General features: G+C 56.8%; 1 protein-coding gene across 1 annotated transcript; it reads right to left on the bottom strand.

Annotated features, from left to right (window-relative positions):
- Positions 1–2298: 2298 nt before the first annotated feature.
- Positions 2299–18612, bottom strand: ZNF316 (zinc finger protein 316). The gene is made up of 6 exons (XM_033095662.1): positions 18481–18612; positions 13976–14319; positions 13627–13745; positions 12676–12802; positions 12118–12231; positions 2299–7252 (listed from the first exon to the last, which is right to left on the bottom strand). Exons 2-6 carry the CDS (start codon positions 14289–14291, stop codon positions 4926–4928), a joined length of 3003 nt encoding a protein of 1000 aa, XP_032951553.1. The 5' UTR covers positions 14292–14319; positions 18481–18612; the 3' UTR covers positions 2299–4925.
- Between the last annotated feature and the right edge of the window lie 225 nt (positions 18613–18837).

The following is an 18837-nucleotide window of genomic DNA, read 5'->3' as shown; positions in this document are numbered from 1 at the left end:
ATCCCGGAGCGCACTGTTATCACATCTCTTGGTTACTACAGTCCAACCAACAATAGCTGGACTGTTGAACAGGGGGAGAGAGAATGAAACCTAAACACCAGAAAAACAACTGCTGGACTGCTGGACAGGGGGAGAAAGAGAATGAAAACTTAACACTAGCCAAAAAAATAAACAACTCTTCTACTCAAAACGAGCCTTCCTACAAAGTAGGTTTCCAAAATATGAAGAAGTCTAATGCCAAGAAAAACAACAAAAACAACAAACAGATTTACCAATCAAAGCATGACTTCACTCCAGATAGAAATTATGTTTATGAAACTATATGGCAGGAACTTAAATAAGTATATTCAGTATGGTCAAAGATAAAAATGAAGACGTAACTTCAAAGTTTAAAAAAGTTACAGAACAAAAACTGCACAGAGCCTCACAGTGGCCGCCACTTCAGCCATCAGACGTGGATATCAACATTCACTTTGTGTCTCAAGGTGGGAGCAAGACCCTGGTTTCTCCGACACAGTTTGTGCATGAAGATAGCACACTTATTGGTCCTGAGATGCCCTGTTCGCTGTTCCAAGCTGAGATCGGTTTTTACCTTCTGACCTGCCTTTTGCCACAGCTCTGCTCTTCCATGCCCAACCTCTCAGCCCTATTTTCTATTCTGCAGGTTCCCCTGTTCCACCAAGATCTACTTCCTGAAGCTGCTCACCCTCTTGCTCAGATCACACTGATGCATGGCTATTGTCCTGGACAGTTTTTTCCTGGACTGGCTCCGTTATTTCCTACATCCCAAATCTTCCTCTTGGGTGTCTTTCGTTTTCTGATATGCCTGCTAAGAATTGTTTAACAGATGGTAAATTTTCTGAATTCTTGCATGTCTAAACATAGCATGATTGGTCCTCATAACTAGAAGAATAGCTCGGCTGGATATAGAATTCTAGATGGGAAATAATCTTTTCCTTAGGGAAAAAGAATCAATCCAATTGCATTGGGCACCCCAGCACACAACTTGTGGTCTGTGCAAATCATTTCCTACTAAAGGAATCAGGGCTCCTTGGAGAACTGAGTGACTAGAGGTTTGTGGTAGGAACGTTTCCAGGTGAGCCTGGGACATCTTGTCATGCCAGAAAGTAAGGAAGCTATTAACTTGGGTGGGGTGGGGATATTATATACCCACAGCCACAGAAATACCTGGGCAAACGCCATGAGTTTCTTAAATACCGTAACCTATCTACATGTTAAAAAGGAACGGAGAAATGCAAACCATTCACCTCTCTGTAAGAAGAACAAAGAAAAGATTAAAATGATTGTTGATGCCCCGTGTTGGTGAAGACATGGGCCACCAACACTTTGTCACCGCACTGGTGAATATGCTGTTGGACTGGAGTTAGCCTTTCTTGGTGACAATGTAGTTATATCCAAAAATTCCACTATGCATTTCCTTCAACCCAACAACATTACTTCCAGGACTTTATATAATATAAACAGATGTATGAAAAGTCTGCACAACTGCACAAATACAGATGTACAAGAATCTACATTGCAGCATTGTTTGTAATAGTGACAAGTTGGAAACAGCCAAACACCCATTTGCAGAGTAGTTACATAAATTATGGTACATGCATACAATGAAATGCTGTGATGGGAGTTAAAATGAGTGAAGTAGCTGTGTCAGGTATGAAACACTGTCCTAATATATTGTTGAATGAAAAAAGCAAGTTGCAGAAGGATATGTGAAGAATGTCCCTAGTTTGAAAACATTTCCATGTACATAGAAGAAATGTGCTCCCACACCCCCTGCAGCAACCCTGGTGTCTGATGGCTGCTTGTGGTATGACTCTTTAGATGAAAAGTGTACTTAACACATTTTTGTACTGTTGGAATTCTTACAACTAGAATGTATTTTATAATCAGGAAAAAAATTAAATAATGAACAAGGATCATAAAGCTTTATTTAATAAATATAACTAAAATTTTCAAAATACTTTATTCCATATGTAGCCAATTAGAGAAAGGAAAAGGGTTAGAAGGAAATGTTTGAAGAGATTAAGTGAAAGGCTCAGGAGAGAAGAGGTTGGGGAAATGTGAGCAATAGAGAAACAGGAAAATAACAAACGTAGGTGGAGGCAAGAGGGGTGCTCAGGGCCTCATAACCCTCGAAGTACGTTTCAAGGGTCACATCTCACAGGTCACTGGGGGCTTCCATTCCTCCTTGGTAATGATAGGAGGTGCTAAACTGGCATTTGTGGAATGAATCAGGACTCCAGAAATTCAGAAGTCCTCTCAAAACTGGAAAGGCTGTTTTTTTTTTTTCTGTGACCATCAGGATTGGGGTTACCCCCCACCAAATTCAAAACGATTTGGCTGGACAATTGTCAGCTCTATCAGGGACTAATTTCGTTTTTCCGAATAGATTTTAAGATCCTCAAGGCCATGCTTTTTAACTAGGTCTTAACATCCATCTGCCACACAAAGCCTGTCTTTTTAAAAAATCTGAAATACTGGGTTCTGTTCTGATGCTTCCAAATCACATTTGACAAGTGTTTACTTCACAGTAACTATTTTTCAAACCCACAGGGAAAGGATGGGAGGGTCAGATCTGGTCGTGGGGACATCGTGTGGTGAGAAGCCAATAAATCAGGTCAAAGGTAGGTGGGGCCCTGGGGAGGTACGCTTTGCTCTGTTACAGAGCAGGTGAGCCTGGACAAACCCACGTGGTATTGGGGCTTCTGAGGAGGGGTTTGTGACTCAGGTACGTTTCTGGACCACCAGGAAGGGGACCAAGGGAAGGCTGGCCAAAACAATCCCAAACACAAGAATGTCCCCGTATAGGTGAGAGGATTACAGAGTATGTGGCAGTGGGCGTGGCCTTCTGGGGAAAGACTTGCACACACAGGCTGCAGGGGCCAAGCTCATCTTGGGCTGACTCCTCACAGACCAAGTCTGGTTTCCTAAAAGAGAAACTCCTGAAAAATGTTTGCAGAAACAAGATGGGCCTGAGGCCTCACAGCGCCTCCCTGAGGGCACAGAGGAGCAGCAACAACACGGAATGCAGTCAGAAAGCTCGTTTCTCGTCTTTATTAAAGCTAGGTCCTCCTGCCAACAGATGGGGCAGGGCAGAAGCAGCTGGGCCCAGGAGGGGCACCAAAGGCATGCACTCGAGGGGCGTGCCAGGAGTGACAGCAAAGAGCCAGACCCCGGCCATGAGGGGCCAGCCCACCTTGCCCTTGGCCCTTTCTGAGGATCCTGTCCCATAGGGAGAGGAGATGGAGACCAGGACCCCAGCACTCCTCACCACCCCACCCCACCCCCTCACCCAGCCAGGCTAATTCTTACCACCACCATCCAGGCCCTCTTCCCACCCACCGACTACTGTGCCTCCTACCCCCAGCCCCTAGCAGCCTGGCTGCTGGCTCTCAGGCCCCAAGGCCATGTCTATACTAAAACAGAAGGAACTAGGTCTAAAAGGGAATGTAGTTGCTTCAGAATCTGTTTTCTGGCCCCACTCACACTGGCCAAAGAGGCATTAAGGGAGGAGTGGGTCTCACATATGTGATGCCTCAGCTACCCGCCCCGTGGTTCCCAAGGGCCCAGCCTGGAGGGGATGGTGCCGGCCAGGTGCAGGCCTTGCATAGTTGGGTGCTTGGTTTGTCATGAGCCATGGGTTCAGGCCCTCACCCCCAGCAGTGGACCGCCACTGTGCAGACTGCCCAGGCTGTGGCATGGGAAATTAAACAGAAACACTGCCTGCTTCCAGTGTAGAAAAGTGACAGAAGCAGAGTTAAAAGGACCTGCAGGTGTCATAGAGCCCTGATTATAGGATGTGAGAAATGATCCTGCCACCAACCTTAGTCACTTTACACTTGGTTATTAAATCTAAATGAGCGTGGGGCTTAGAAGAGCAGGGCCCCCTGTGTCCACCTGCTCCAGGAGAGGTGGCAGGCAGCCCAGTGGGGTGAAGGCTGGGGCCCGGGGCCCCCGAGGATCTCTGAGTGTGCCACCTCCAATGCGGAAGGTGAGTACCAAAGGAGTCAAAGCAGAGGCTGAGACTAAAACCGCTCAGCGTGGCGAGCACCTGGCCCACCTCGGTGCTCAAGTGGGGTGAGGAGCGTGGGTGACTCCGGAGAGTAAGGCTTCAAATTCCCTCAGGACAGGTGAACACCTGCGACCCCCCAGCCTGGGGCCACAGATTTGGTTTCTGGCGTTTGCTCCTCCTCCCCGATTCTCACGCCATTCAGGAAATGGAAATAAATACCCCCAGTCGAGTCGGAATCAAAGCTTTCCCAGTTGTACCTCCATCCCCTTGGGTAGGGAGGCACACTGTCCTTTGGAAACTCACAAGGCTTCCCCTGCTTCCCCACACGCACAGTCCTTAAAACACCCCGGACATACTCAAACGACCAGAAGGTCCCTAAGTCTTCCACTGAGGGATGGACAACGTCGTCAGCAAACCCACTGGAAGTAGCCGAGGCTCCGCCCTCCACCACCCACCCTCCCTTGGCGCAAGGGCTTCCACCTCGCTGTCAATCCCTGTTACAAATTCATCGGCCACCTGTCCCGCGGGCCACCCAAGTCAGAATCCAAGTAAAATAAATAACATCGCTTGCCATCCCTACCGCTTGGCTTCAAAGCACCGACCCAGAGATGTTGCAGTCTTTGTCGGGGTGACCAGTCCGGCCCTCGCCTCGTTTGCTCGGCTCTCTTCTCCCTGTGTGACCTCTACATGGCTGTAGGAGCTGGGTGGCCCGGCTCTCGGGCCGGGCAGGAGGGAAGCCCGAGGCCGGGGGCTGAGGGAAGGCACCGCACCAAGACTGGGACCCTCAGCCCCGCGAGAGGAGCAAAGGGCCGGCGCGCAGCAGCCGGTGCCCTGGTCACCCCGTGGAGGAGTCGGTGGCCTAGCGGGCTGCGCCTCAGTCGGCCTCGGGCGCTCACAGGACGCTCTCCTCGTAGGCGCCTGAGGGCCCCTCGAACGCAGCCGTGTGCTCAGAGCCAAAGCTCGTTCCGCCCGCGAACTCCAGCAGAGTGCTGCCACGATCCCCGGGCCCGGTGCCAGTGCTTGCGCCAGGTGGCACCTTGGCGGGCGCCTCCGCCTTGGGTGCGGAGGGCCCGGGCGAGGGGCCGGGCGCGCCCGTCGTGCTGCGGTGCGTCTTCATGTGTGTGAGCAGGTGCGAGCTCTGCGAGAAGCGGCGGCCACAGTTGGCGCAGGCATAGGGCCGCTCGCCCGTGTGTGTGCGCTGATGTGTGACGAGCACCGAGCGCTGCGAGAAGCGCTTGCCGCACTCGGGGCACGGGAAGGGCCGTTCGCCTGTGTGGCCGCGCCGGTGTTTGGCTAGGTTGGAGCGCTGCGCGAAGCCGCGGCCGCAGTCGGAGCAGCGGAAGGGCTTCTCGCCCGTGTGCGTGCGCCGGTGCCGCTTGAAGTCCGAGCTGTGGCCGAAGCCCTTGCCGCAGTCGGGGCAGCGGTGCGGCTTCTCCTCCGCGTGTGCCCACTGGTGCCGCGTCAGCGCTGCGCTCTGCCCGAAGCGGCGGCCGCACTCACCGCACGCGTAGGGCCGCTCGCCTGTGTGCGCGCGCCCGTGCGCCGTCAGGTGTGCGCGCCTGCTGAAGCCCGCGCCACACACGCCGCACACAAAGGGCTTCTCGCCGGTGTGGCCACGTACGTGCGCCGCCAGATGCGAGCCGCGGGCAAAGCGCGCGCCGCACTCGGGGCAGGGGAAGGGCCGCTCGCCTGTGTGCGTGCGCCGGTGGCGCGCCAGGTGTGAACCGTACACGAAGCTCTTGCCGCAGTCGGAGCAGCGGTGCGGCCGCTCACCCGCGTGGTAGCGCTGGTGCTTGGCCAGCGCCGCGCGGCGTCCGAAAGTCTTGCCACAGTCAGAGCAGATCCATGGGCTCTCCTCTTCGGCCAGCGCGGCAGGGGCCGGCTCAGCCAGCAGCCCACCGACGGCAGGCCCGAAGGCGTGCAGCCCGCCACCAACGCCCCCGGGCCCGCTCGTGCCGCCAAAAGGGTCGCAGGCTAGCCCTGTACCCTCCACCAGGGAGAGCCGGCCCCCCAGAGGTCCGGACAGGGGGCGCCTGTCGGCCGGCAGCCGCTCCCCGAAGTCTGGAAGGCCCAGGATCGGGAAGCCGTCCGGGTGGAGCCAAGACTTGGGATGCACGGGAAAGTGAAAGCCCAACGAGTGCGAGGAAGGACCTTCGCCCTCCCCCAGGCCGTTACCCAGCTCGAGGAAACGCCTGTCCGGCTTGGGATCCTCCTTGCTCCTGGGGGTGGGCGCCTCTGCTGCCGCAGAAACCTCCTCTCTCGCCTCGGCCTCGCCTTCTCTGTCTGCTTCACGGGTCTCAGGACCCTCGGGCCCGGGTTCGGCCTCGGCCTCCTCGGGCCCCGCTGCGGGCACTGTCTCGCAGGACTCCCGCAGAGGGCCGTCACTGCCGGGCTCCGCGCAGCCGCCACCACGCCGGTGGCGCTGGAAGTCAGCACGTAGGCGGAAGGCCTGGCCGCAGTCGGGGCAGCAGTGCGGCCGGTCGGCTGTGTGCACAGCCTGGTGCCGCGCGAGTGCCGAACTCTGGCTGAAACTGCGGCCGCAGTGTGGGCACGGGTAGGGCCGCTCGCCCGTGTGCGTGCGCTGATGCGTGACCAGGTAGGAGCGGCGCCCAAAGCCCGCGCCGCAGAAGGCGCAGCGGTAGGGCCTCTCGCCAGTGTGGATGCGCCGGTGCGTGACCAGATGCGACTTGTAGACGAAGCGCTTGCCACAGTCTGGGCAAGGGAAGGGCTTCTCACCAGTGTGCGTGCGCTGGTGGATGGCTAGGTGCGAGCGGTACACGAAGCCCTTGCCACACTCATCACACCCGAAGGGCTTGACGGCCGCGTGGTAGCGCTGGTGCTTGGCCAGCCGAGACCGGTGCGGAAACACTTTGCCGCACACATCGCAGGTGGTTTCGGGCCTGCCGGCTGGGGCAGCCACCTCCGCTGTAAACGCCCAGGGCGCCAGCAGGTTCGCGCCTGGCTCCCGGACCGGCAGGAAAGGCTTCATCTCCGACCCCTCAGCCAGGGCCTCGAGGCCGCCCGGGTCAGGCCCCCAGCCCTCCGGAGTCTGCGCCGAATCCGAGTCATCCGGGCCCCACGTGCCAGGCACATCCCCCACGCCGTAGGCCGCTGACCACAGCCCCGGGGGTTCGTTCTCCTCCTCGGCCACCTCTGCCAGGAAGTCCTCGTCGTCTTCCTCCTCGTGGTCCTCTATGTCGTCGGTCCAGAACCAGGCTCCTGAAGGCGACAAGGGAAGGCCAGAAGACAGGTGAGAAGAGGCCCTGACAGCAGCCCCTTGCAGGCTCCTGCCCCAGGAGATCGTGGCTTCCGGGAACCTGGCTGCTGAGTACCTGGACCTATAAGCACCTAAGCTTTGCTCAGCATCCCTCCCTTTCTGGGTTCTTCTCCACCAGCCTCAGGTTGGTCAGCAGCCAGAGATGTCCCCTGTAACCCCAGAGCAGAACCAGGAAAGGAGACCAGGAGCTCTCTGCACTCACCCTGAAGCTCCAGCAACTGTGTGAGCAAAGCCCAGGCTTCCCCGCTAAGCTGTCCCCCAGTCTGGCTTTTCCTGAGCCATGTATTTGGGAAATTGTCCCAAGTTGGCTCAGACTGACAGTGAGCTGCAAGCCACTTCCCATCACAAAAGGACAAGGACCCTCAAGTTCCTGCTGTTCTGTCTCTCCTCCACCAAACCACACCCGACTTCTTGCAGAGCAGAGCAGAGCATAGATATGAGGTCAGGTCTGTAGGGTTTCCCAGTTTATAAAATGGGAGTGCTGGTATGCCTGCCATCATGATTCACCCAGGAGAGAACTAATATTTATGGAGCAAGCAATAAGTTATACAGGGAACAGAGGGAAAATGCCTGGCCCATGGGTCCAGGTGTTGCAAACCACTTGCATGCTTCCTCATATACCCTTTGTGCTGTCTGTCCACGGTGGTTGCCCAGCTGTAGTCCAGCCTTAGGATTCTAGCCTCTGGAAGGTTCAAGTTCCTAAAACAGATGTAGGAACCCCCTCACCCACCCCACCCATGTCCACGATCAGGGCTGAGACCAGGGTCAGCCTCGCAGGGAAGCCTGCATCATTGAGTCCTGTCCCAGAAGGAAGGGTGGGTGAGCCTCCCACCCCACCTCAGCCCCCGTCCTGTGTTCTGTATGGCATTCTGCATATATGGTGACATAGTCACATGGGGAAACAAAGCACAGTGCTGAGGGAAATAAAGCCAGGCACAGAACTGCAAGGGCATGGCTTCAACTATGAAAAAAACTGTATTATATAAAGGAATGCAAAAGTGGGTGGTTTTGGGGTGGCCGTATGGCTCAGTTGGTTAGAGAACGATCTCTGAACCAAAGGGTTGCCGGTTCAATTCCCACATGGGCCAGTGAGCTGTGTCCTCCACAACTATATTGAAGACAACGAGCTGCCTCTGAGCCCCCAGAGGGGCAGCCGAATGGCTCAGTTAGTTAGAGCGTGAGCTCTCAATAAGAAGGTTGCTGGTTCAATTCCCGCATGGGATGGTGGGCTGCGCCCCCTGCAACTAAAGATTGAAAATGGCAACTGGACTTGGAGCTGAGCTTTGCCCTCCACAACTAGATTGAAGGACGACTTGGAGCTGATGGGCCCTGGAAAGAAACACGCTGTTCCCCAATATTCCCCAATAAATTTTTTTTTAAATGGGTGGTTTTATTTTTTCACACTTTGCAACACTTTCTACGTTTTCTACAGTTAATAATATACTATTATAGTAAAAATAAGCTTTCAATAAAAGTTTCCTGTTATTAAGCTGAGTTTACCTCCAACTGCCACCCATGGCCACAAGTGAGTGACATGAAGTGGTAATGCCCTCAAACGGCACAGAAAAGGCCCAGCTCCTCGTCACTGTGAAGGCTGGACCGTCCCCAGAGGGTGAGGAGGGGACAATGGAGGACAGGAGTTTGCGCTGCTCGTCAGGTCAGCTGGGAGTTCTTTCAGTGAGTCTCAAAAAGGATTCTACCTCTAGACTGGTGAGGGTCTTGAGTAGTTTTAATCTGAGACTCCCTAAGGCAGGGGGATTCAAGCTGAGGAACAAGTACATGTTTTAGTGGGGTGAGTGTGCACCCTGGGACCTAGCCAAAGGTCAGTGAGCACCTCCTGGACGAGAAGCTGGGAGGAGTGAGCTGGGTCCCAACGGCTCATCCGTAACACCTCTTCCTTGGGCTCTGAGGGCAGCAGGAAGCCTCCTGGATTGGGAAGGTGAGGCTCTGCCCTGTCCCACTTCAGCCTGTGAGCAATGGTGGGCTCTGCAGAGGGGACCAATCCTGGGAGGAAACCTCGTGGAGCTCATCACTAGCTCTGGAGCTAGCATGGCTGCTTGCCCAAGAATGAGAAACACTAAATGTGCAGCAGGGTGGTAAAGGCCATCGCTGACAGTGAGCAAGGGGGCACCCAGGCCCCTGAGCAGTCGGAGGTGGCTGCACTCCCAACACAAGATGTCAAGAAGTAGCCACTGGAGGGGACCCAAGGGGAGACCAGTCTGCCCAAGGCCACGCTCTGTTCCCTAGTCATCTACACCAAAGTGACCCAAGGTCAGGAGGTCTGGCTCCTGCAGTGGGGATGCCCAGTTAACCCAGGCTGTGACGGAGACAGAGTTCGAAAGGAGTGTGCTGATGCTTAGATCCAAACCTGTTCTGGAGCCAAGTGAGGACTTATTAGGTCAACTTGAGAGACCTGAGCCAGGGCAGAGAGGACGCTCTGAAAAACGGGCAGGGGTTCTTACCACTGGCCCAGGCGGTCAGACATGGCTGCTGCTTCCAGAACCCACAGGAGAGAGCAGAGAAGTAGGCCCTGGGGAGTGAGAGCTGGCATTTCATCACCCTCAGACATTTGCTCCTAAGGACTCTGACCCTGGGTGATGACCAGTTAGGCCAAGCCCAGTGCTCTGAGGCCTCATGACAATCCCAGGGGCCAACCTGTCAGCAGAGCCCCAAGGCACTTCCAGGAGGTGCCGTACCCGGGCACTAATGCAAGGGCCCTGTGGCCACACGCCGAGCATACTTGTACCCCTGATCTGCTGAGAGGGGGAGTGAGAGCACACTTTTCTCCAGGTGTATTCCTGCTCAGTGTGGATGTGGAATGGGAAGAAACTGGGTTCAGCCTGGGCCAGGGAGCTGCCTGGTGACTATAAGGGGCATTTGCAAGGGAGGGAGGGATGCTGCCCTCTAACTCGGGTGAGGAGAAAGGCGGCAGGCAAGGGGTGGGGTCAGAAGAGGCGAGGAGCTGGAAGGACAGTACGGTGGGCTTCCAGTCTGCACCGGGAGGTGGCCCGGCACCTGCGTGGGAGAATCCGGCCAGAATCTAGTCCTTATATGTGGCCCAATTTGTCAAGAAGCACAAGAAAGAAATACACTTGTGTTCCGCAAGGCTACAATTTAGAAACACAGAAACTCTGTCGGGCTCAGAACAGTTAGCGTCTGTCCTGCCCAGTCCCAACAATCCCCAACTAGCTCAGCTGCACGGCAGTGAATGTGGGGGAGGGGAGGGAGGCCATTTAGCAGACAGGCCAGTTAGTTAAGGAGGACCTCCAATGCACTCACTCTGCAGTGACCCCAGCCTTTGCTGCTGTGTGTCCCCAGCAGACAGATGACACATGCTGGGATCCTGCACCCACCTCGGGCTCTACAGGAGGTCAGGGCCCGGGGTGAGGAGTCGGGGAGCATTCCAGGCCCATGAGCCGGACACAGTGACTGGCCCAGCCAGCCAGCCCCCAGCCAGGTTCACAGGGCACAATGTGGCTCTAGCCCAGCACCCTCCAACGAGCATGGAGAACTGGGAGTACTATCCCCATGACAAGAAAAAGGCCAATGCCAGCCTGTGGCCCCTTCACCTCCAGGTGGCATTTCTGAGATGTGCCCATTAACAAGGCATGAGTCCCTCTAAGACCCTCTGGACACGTCACTGACATTCCAGTCTCATCCTGGAGGCAACAGCGAACTTTCTTGCTGGCCAGAGCCCTCCCGACTCTGAAGCCCAGGAAAGATTCCAAAAGGGTCCCAGAGAATGTGGATACCCAGGCAGACAGGCCATCCTGCAACAAATGGAAAGTGAGGCCTGCGCTGAGCCCACCGAGGCCAAGTCAAGTCAGTCAGTTTCCTCATCTGCGAGATGAGACTAAGAATCCCTCCCCTGCTGTTCCCCAGGGCTGTTATGAGGATAAACAGTATGTGGGAATATACTCTCAAGAGTACACACGTAGGCATGGCACTTTCTGCGTTTTTCTGTATTTTTATTTTAAAACACATCAACACACTGCTCCAAGTCTATCCAGGCACGTGCTTGGCATGAGACATCCAGTGCCCCTCACTAGGCTGGCATCACTCCAGCCCAAAGCCAAATGTACTTAGTGTGCGAGGGCCTCCACTGAACCTTCTGAAACACTGAGAATAACTCACAGACCTCCATGAGGCACCTCCACAGATCCCACAGTCCGACGTCCTCAGGTTGGAAACTACAGGTTTAGTTCAAATTCTTTATTCTCCAGACGAGTAAAGTGAGGCTCAGACAGTGGGAGGAACAGAACCAGAACCAGGACCCAGGTCTCTGGAGACATCTGCCACCCTGAGCGCTTCCTGTACACATGTTCCCAAAATCTCTCTGGAAGGCCCAGAGCTGCTCACCCAGGCCAGGGGCCTGTTCCCGGGGCCTTCCTGGGAGAGGAGGGAAGGCTGAGGGGGACCCTTTATTCAGTGGTGGTCAAATGGGTGGAGAAGCCACAGGACTGGCTAAAACACTGTCAGGACCCACAGTCTGCTGGCACCTGGCCCATAGTCTGTTAGCCCCTCTGAGCCCTCACTTACAAAAAACACACAGAGGTTTCAAGGTGAGGACCGAGGATCATTTTTAAAGGCTCCTAAGAGGAATCTCTAGATTCCCTAGGGACCTCCCAGCGCTCGGGCCTCCATAAACTGGGACCAAGAGGAGGGAGCCCACAAAGGCCGAGGTTAGCCCATGAAGCCCGCCCCGTAGCCCAGACCACTGGACCACGCAACAGCAGAGGCCGAAACCTGGCAAAGCTCTGCGGAGCTGTGTTGGCAGAAATCCCCCAAGATTCTGTCTCATGCTCACCTGTGTAGACGCCAGTGACAATGTCTCCCTCCTCAGGACGGGGGCTATCTGGGACCCACGGTTCCTCTCCTTGTTCCAGCCGGGAGATCAGCTCGGGCTTGGGGATTGGGTATCCTGCCATGGAGAAAAACCAAGGGCAGCTGCGGGGCTGCTCCCGCAGGTGCCGGCCCTCACACCTCTCTCCTCGTCATCCTTTCCAGGACCAGCCCTCCCATTTCCCTACCCCCTTCTGGAAAATTCCACATTCCCTTCTTTCTAGAGCCTTGCCCTGACAGCTGTGGCTTTCCTGCCAAGCCCCTCCACACATTTTCATCCATCACCTGACTCCTCACCCCTCCAGGTCTCTGGGGAGTGTCTACCTGGCTCATAGCAATGCTGGGTACAATGAGGCCCCCAAGACATACCCCCACCCAGAAGCACGGTTATCCCTATCCCTGGGGCTTCCCCGGGAGGTGAGCTGGCCCCAGCATCCCCTTCTCCAAGACCCTGGGGCTCCAGAAGACACCCTCTCAGACATCAATTGCAGTAGGAGGCCTCGGCACAAAAGGCCCTGCTTACCCAAGGACACCAGGATCCCATAGTTCTCCTGCATGACTTCCTTGTAGAGGTCCCTCTGGTCTGGGTCCAGCCTTTCCCACTCCTCCAGGGAGAAGTACACAGCCACATCTTCAAAGGTCACCAGCCCCTGGAAAACACAGAGCCCTGCTCACTGCTCTAAACTGCCCAGGTGAGAGATGGGGCCTACAAAGGGAGCTATGGAAGATTACCTCAAGGGACTGACCAAGGGACTGGCCCTGCAACATGGAGCGCATGGGGATACAGCCCAACACCCCATACCAGCGGGCCTACAAATGCCCGCGTGTACTGGGGGCTTCCTGGCCGGGCTGCAGCCCTGTGAGGCAGGGACCCCATTCCCACTCTGAGACTAGGGACCCAAGCTCAGAGAAGGCAAACACCCAGCTCACACGGGACAGAGCCAGGGTTCACACGCACGTCAGGGGACAGCGAAGCCCCAGCCCCCAGCCGTGCTGCATGGCTGCTGTGTCCCCTCCTACTTCACTGTCTGGCTCAAGCCAGAGGTCATGTCAGTAGTGTGAGGGCCCATGGCTGGGTGTACAGGTGGCACCAACTAAACCGAGAGTGCACGCTGGTGCTGGATCTGACGGCTTAGCAGGTGGCAAGCACTCCAGGTAAGGGGCACAGCACTCCCTTGAGGGAGAGCTAGGCCTCTGAAGGAACTGCACAATGCAGGTGAGTGGGTGGTGGGCCACATGACCAGGACATTGCAGTGGCTTGGGAAAGGTGGGCCCCAGGAGTGTGGAACCACATCCCATGGCTTAGGGGCTGGAGACGCCCAGAGCTTCCTGCAGCTGCAGCCCAGCTCACAGCCTGGGCCTGAGGACCGAAGTGCTGCTGCCCTGCCTGCAGGGGTCTCCAGGACAGCAGGGGGCCAGCACCCTGGGGAAACGCTGCCTGGTTACCTGAGCTCCAAACGACAGGGCAGCTCACCTGAGACCCGGCTGTCAGGAAATCTTCCTCCTCGTCCTCATCCTCGTCCTCATCCTCGTCGTCCTCGTCCCCCAGGTCCTCCTCCCGAGGCAGGGCTGGAACCTGGGAAGCCTGCAGGGCTGAGGGGAAAGATCTCTTAGGAGACAGCTGCCTTTGGCATCGGGCCTCGCTGCCCTGGCCACCTCTGCCCATTCAGCAAGCATGGTCAGGAGCTCCTGGCCACTGCCCATTTCAAAGCCTGGTCCTTGATGTCCCAGGCCCAGCTCCACCCTCCTGGGCCACACAGCTGTCCCGGCCTGCCCGCCAAGCCCCCACCTCCCTTCCCTCCCCAGCGCCAGCTTTTTCTTACCCGTTCCCTGAAGAACTGGGAGCCTGGCATCACCACCGCGGCAAAGGCGCTCCTGGATCCCCAACTCTGGACTCTGCGTGTCCGCCGGCACCACCTCCACGTCCTCGTCCTCCTGCAGCTCCACCTCCAGCGGCCCCCTGTCTGCATCCAGCTCGTCTTCCGCTTCTTCCCCTACTGTCTCCTCCTCCTCCCTCTCTTCCACCTCTTCCCTTTTTTCTTCCTCCTCTTCCTCCTGCTCAGGATCACATTCCGAGCTGTCCTCTGCGCTCTCCAGCTGGGCGGCCGGGGAGTCTGGAGCCGTGTGAAGGGCTGCCATGTTCTCTGGACGGAAGCCTCAGCTCGGCCTGGATCACAGACGGGAGGCAGCGATGAGCGGGCCCAGCACGGGCCTCACGCCGGCAGGTGGGACGCAGGGTGTCCTGCACCCACTGTGTAGTGAGGGCAGGACTGGACCTCTGCATGATCTTATGTGACAGAACAAGACATTCTGTCTGCACATAAGCTGCCCAAAGAGCCCCTCTCCGCGACCCCCCATTATGTGGTCTCAGCTCTTCCCTGCCAGCAACTACACCTGGGGTGGACTGCTGGGAGTAAATCAGGGGTTCATCCCAGGTCTTTATCCTCAAGGACCAGGCAACATGGCCCGAGGATGGCCTAAGTTTAGCTGAAAGGGGTGAGTGTGGCCTGCAAGGAACAGCCCACCTGCTAGGTAGAAGGAGGTGCTCACCCAGCCCTCAATATGCACGAACTCGGCCTGGCAGGGGATGTCAGAGGAGATGTCTATGCACGGGCAGGCTGTGGACAGGTGAGAAGTGAGACAGGGTGGGATACAGGGCAGAGGTGACAGGTACAACCTACCCTGGGCAGCCAGCAGGTCAGGCTGCCTCCTGCAAGGGGCAGCAGAGAAGAGAACCTGAGTATACATTACGCCAGGGGTGTCCAAACTGCGGCCCCGCAGGCCAACTGCGGCCCGCAATCCATTGTTAATTGGCCCGCAGCAAATTCCAAAAATGTATTTAGTTTCCTTAAATAAACCAGGTGAGGCAATACGTCCTTCACCTCGAGTGAGTGGCCCGGCTGTTTGTGTATTTTACCGCATATGGCCTTGGTGAAAAATGTTGAAGAAAGTTTGGACACCCCTGCCTTACGCTCTGCGTCTCCCTTGCCCCTCACTCCCTCCAAGACATTTGGAAAGAGCTCAGCAGGAAGAGCTCAGAGATCTGGTTCATCGCTAGACCAGCAAAAGTGATATGAAATGCCCTGGGACATCTCTTCAAGTTTGGGGATCAGAGAATCTTCAGAGCTGAATTGTCAAAGCCTCAGTGGCTTACAGTCTCCTACTCTTAGACCAATGTCACAGCCAGCTCAACCCAGACACTCAGGGGAGACATAGCCATGCCACACAGGAAGGGAGGCTGCGGGCCCTGGGGCCACTCCTCCCTCCCAGCTGCATGTCCTTCACCAGCCCCAGTGGAGTCCCAAGGGCAGGACAGAGTCACAGTTTCGATGAGTCAGTTTCTATGGCTCCTTCTTGAGTGTAAGCCTAAGAACAGGTCCATCACCCAGCACCGGCTCCATCAGTATCTGACTTGAACAGGTTCATTTCCAACATGAGCCAAGCCCACTACAAATACAACAACCCAGAATCCTGGGATGAGGGCATGAACCCCTGAAGGATCCTGAAATGTCAGGCCGCGCAGGGCAACTGGGCGCACCCCAGCTCATATGGCTCTACCAATGGAGAGAATCTGCCACAGAACCCCTAAAACAGGACAGGGTCATCGGCAGAAAGACACCCAGGGTCATGAGAACAGTTCAGACCACTGGGTCCCCCCAGGTGAACTGTTCAGGCATTAGCTCTTACTCCAGAACTCATCACTTTTCTACTCATAAGGCAGTGTACACCCACTTTCTGAACTGTTTTGAGCTGCTGCTTTAAAATCCACACTTTAATAGCTCAGGAGCTCAGAGCATTCATGTAGCTCCTCCCAGAGGTCAAGGCGCAAGTCCAGGGGTTGGGGTACACTGGTGCCCAGAAGCCCCCTCTGTCCCAACCCTTATGATCCCCCCGACTGGCTCCAGCCCCATTCTAGATTCACAACCACTGAACCCAAGTTCACAGGTAAAGAACTATGCCTAGGAGGCAACTCACCCCAGCCTGCAGCCTCTCCCAGAGCCGGTCTCCACAGCTCTCTGGGTGTGTGAAGGTGCCTGAGGTGTAGAAACGTGTGCTATGTGTCACCCTAGCCACCTCCAGGAGCATGCAGCCTTGCCCAGCACTCGGGGCAATGAGAATCCTCCGCAGAGGTTTTCCAACTGCTCCTACCTCAGGCTCAGAGGAGGGCTTTTCTTACCCAGGCCTCAGGCTGCAAATTCAGGGTGAGCCAGACTCCATGCCAAGCCAGGCAAAGCTGCCTCCTGCCTGGCCACCACCCAGAGTGGACTCCCACAGGCCAGGCCGCGGTATCCAGGAACTGACACTCAAAAGAAGAAAACTCCGTGGCTTTGGAATAAAGTGGGACCATGCTCGTCCCACCTCAGGACCGGTGCACGTGCCATCCCCTCTCCCTGGAACTCTCCTCCCCTCTTCCTCTCTCATCCTCTGGAGGCAGCAGCCCCCTGGGCCCCAGTTACACACAGTGCCCTGGACTCTGCCCTTGCAGCACCCATATTTTTCACACACTTAAGGAACTGTCTGCTCACTGCCTGTCTTCAAGATACACGGTCAACTCCAGAAAGCCACCAGTTCCTTTCATTCATCTCTGAATCCCCCCAGGCCAGGCACAGAGTAAGTGCTGAAATTCTTACTGAAGAAATGACTGAAGTCTGTAGTCAATGTGATGAACGTGACATTTTTAAAACTCAATCTTTTGGCCCCACTGTCACATTCCAGAACATACTGACTACTGTTGAGGGTCCTTCCAACTGGAAGCCACCCCAGAGGCACTGGAGAGGCTCTGTGTCCAAAGAGCTTTGGCCTGAAGTCTCTTCTCCCAAGTGTACCTGCTGGTAACCAGAGAAGGGAAAGGACCAGCAGCCGTGGAGGTTGGCAGTCACCCTGCAGATGGGACGAGGGGGCTGCATAGTGACACACCCCATATACCCCGACACAGAATACAGAACAGAATGGTTCTGAAAAATGGACCTCAGTAATTTGAGCACTACATTCCTTCTGACTTCCCAGGCCAGATGGGTGCTGGGCATGCGCCCCCAAACCCGCTCACTCTCCTTTCTTCTCTTTCCAGCCTGTCGGCCCACCAGAAACACACTCTGCTCACTTCCTGGCATCCAATTCCAGGGCAGAAGCCACAGAGGGTAAGGTAAGCAACTTTGTCAACACAAGCTACAGGTCATCCCAGACCCATGATTAGAATTGGGGCTGACAGGATGCCCTCCATAGGGAGAAGGGAGGACCCCAGGTACAGAAAGAAGTGGCAAAGTTTGAAAACTGTTAGAAATTCTCCACAAAAGTGGAGAAGTAGGGGAAATGTGTGGGTGCACATGGATTCCTTCCCTCTGGGTGGCCTTACTGACTACACCCGTTATTCAAGGTCTTCCATGTTTTCCTCCTCCAGGAAGCCTTCCTTCCCTGACTACCAGGGTCCTCACTGTCGTTCCACCGACTTGAGCTCCTGGGTTTGCTCCTGGTGCAGGTGTATCCATGGGCCATCCCAGCTCCCTCACCACGCTGGGCAGCTCCCCAGACCTGCCAACACTTGCTGAAGCAAACCAAGTTCCAGGGTCTCACGGCACAGGCACAGATGGGGGCCTGATCCTCTTGCTCCCCTGCAACCCCCACTGGGTCCTCCACCAAAGGCCAGCCCCTCACCAACCTCTGCAGCCACATGGCGCAGCCCAGACCCCATCCAATCCCAATGATGGGTTCTCCTACTGGCCTAAAGGCACTAGAAGACGACTCATCATAACAGCCCACCGGGGGGCCTCCATTTGCACATGAGGGAAGAGACCCAGACAAGGCCCCCAAGGTCACTAAGCAAGCTTAGGGTGGGGGGCTCACGGGAGGGTGGTCAAGTCACCTCCATTCCTCCAGAGGGCTCATTGGGTCACGGCCTCCCGCAGAGGCCCTGGCAGTGACAACCCCTCTTAGATGGGTGTGTCTCCAGGGGTGGCCATGACCCAACTTGCCCTCGGGCCCAGACGGTGGCGGGCACCTCCGGAGGAGTCGCGCGTGTCCTCCCCAGCCCACCTACTTCGTGCTGCCCGCCTGGACGGGTCCTGGGGGTCGGAGCCCGCCCCATCGCGCAGGCCCCGGTGGGGAGACACGGGCCGCATCAGGCGTGGGCGCGGCCGCCGAAGGCCCGGCCACCGAGCCGCCGGGACCCCGCCAAACGCGGGCCCAGGCCCTGTCTGCCCCGCCGCGCGCCGCGGCCTCCCCACGGCCTCCCGTGCCGGCGTCGAGGGGCGGCTCGGCCCCGGCCCCACGCCCGCGCCCACGCCGCACCTGCCGCCCGCGCCGCTTTCCGCCGGCCCCGCCACCCACTCACCACGAGCGCCGGGCTGACCAAGCCGCTGCCGGACGCCGGGGCCAGGCAGGGCCTGCGCGCCCCGCGCTACACAAAGTGACGGCCCCGTAGCTGCGCGGCGGCGGCGCGTGGGCACCGGAAGTGCCGCCGCCGGCCCCGCCCCGCCCGAGCCCACGGGGGGGGCACTTCCGGTCACGCGGGGTCGAGCGCGGCTGCTGGAGGGGGCGTGCGTGGAGCCAGAGGAAGCGCACCGCGTGCGATTGCGCCCTCGGCCCGGGACCCGGCTCTCATACGCACCCGCAACCCCACCCCTGGGGACCCCGGCGCTCCTTGCCCCGCGATCCGGGTCTTATCCCTGAAGACGCCGGTCCCCCACTT

Source organism: Rhinolophus ferrumequinum, chromosome 24, assembly GCF_004115265.2.
Source record: "Rhinolophus ferrumequinum isolate MPI-CBG mRhiFer1 chromosome 24, mRhiFer1_v1.p, whole genome shotgun sequence".
In the NCBI taxonomy this organism is placed as follows: Eukaryota; Metazoa; Chordata; class Mammalia; order Chiroptera; family Rhinolophidae; genus Rhinolophus; species Rhinolophus ferrumequinum.
This window is presented reverse-complemented; position numbering and strand designations above follow the sequence as displayed.

What these genes read in the sequence shown, in the direction of transcription:
- ZNF316 (XM_033095662.1), bottom strand. Translation starts at nt 14,291, where the DNA reads ATGGCAGCCCTTCACACGGCTCCAGACTCCCCGGCCGCCCAGCTGGAG. An exon ending in TGGGATCCTGGTGTCCTTGG is followed by an intron (nt 12,232 to 12,675) that starts GTAAGCAGGGCC and finishes TCTCCATGGCAG; the next exon opens with GATACCCAATCCCCAAGCCC. An exon ending in TGTCACTGGCGTCTACACAG is followed by an intron (nt 7,253 to 12,117) that starts GTGAGCATGAGA and finishes TGTCGCCTTCAG; the next exon opens with GAGCCTGGTTCTGGACCGAC.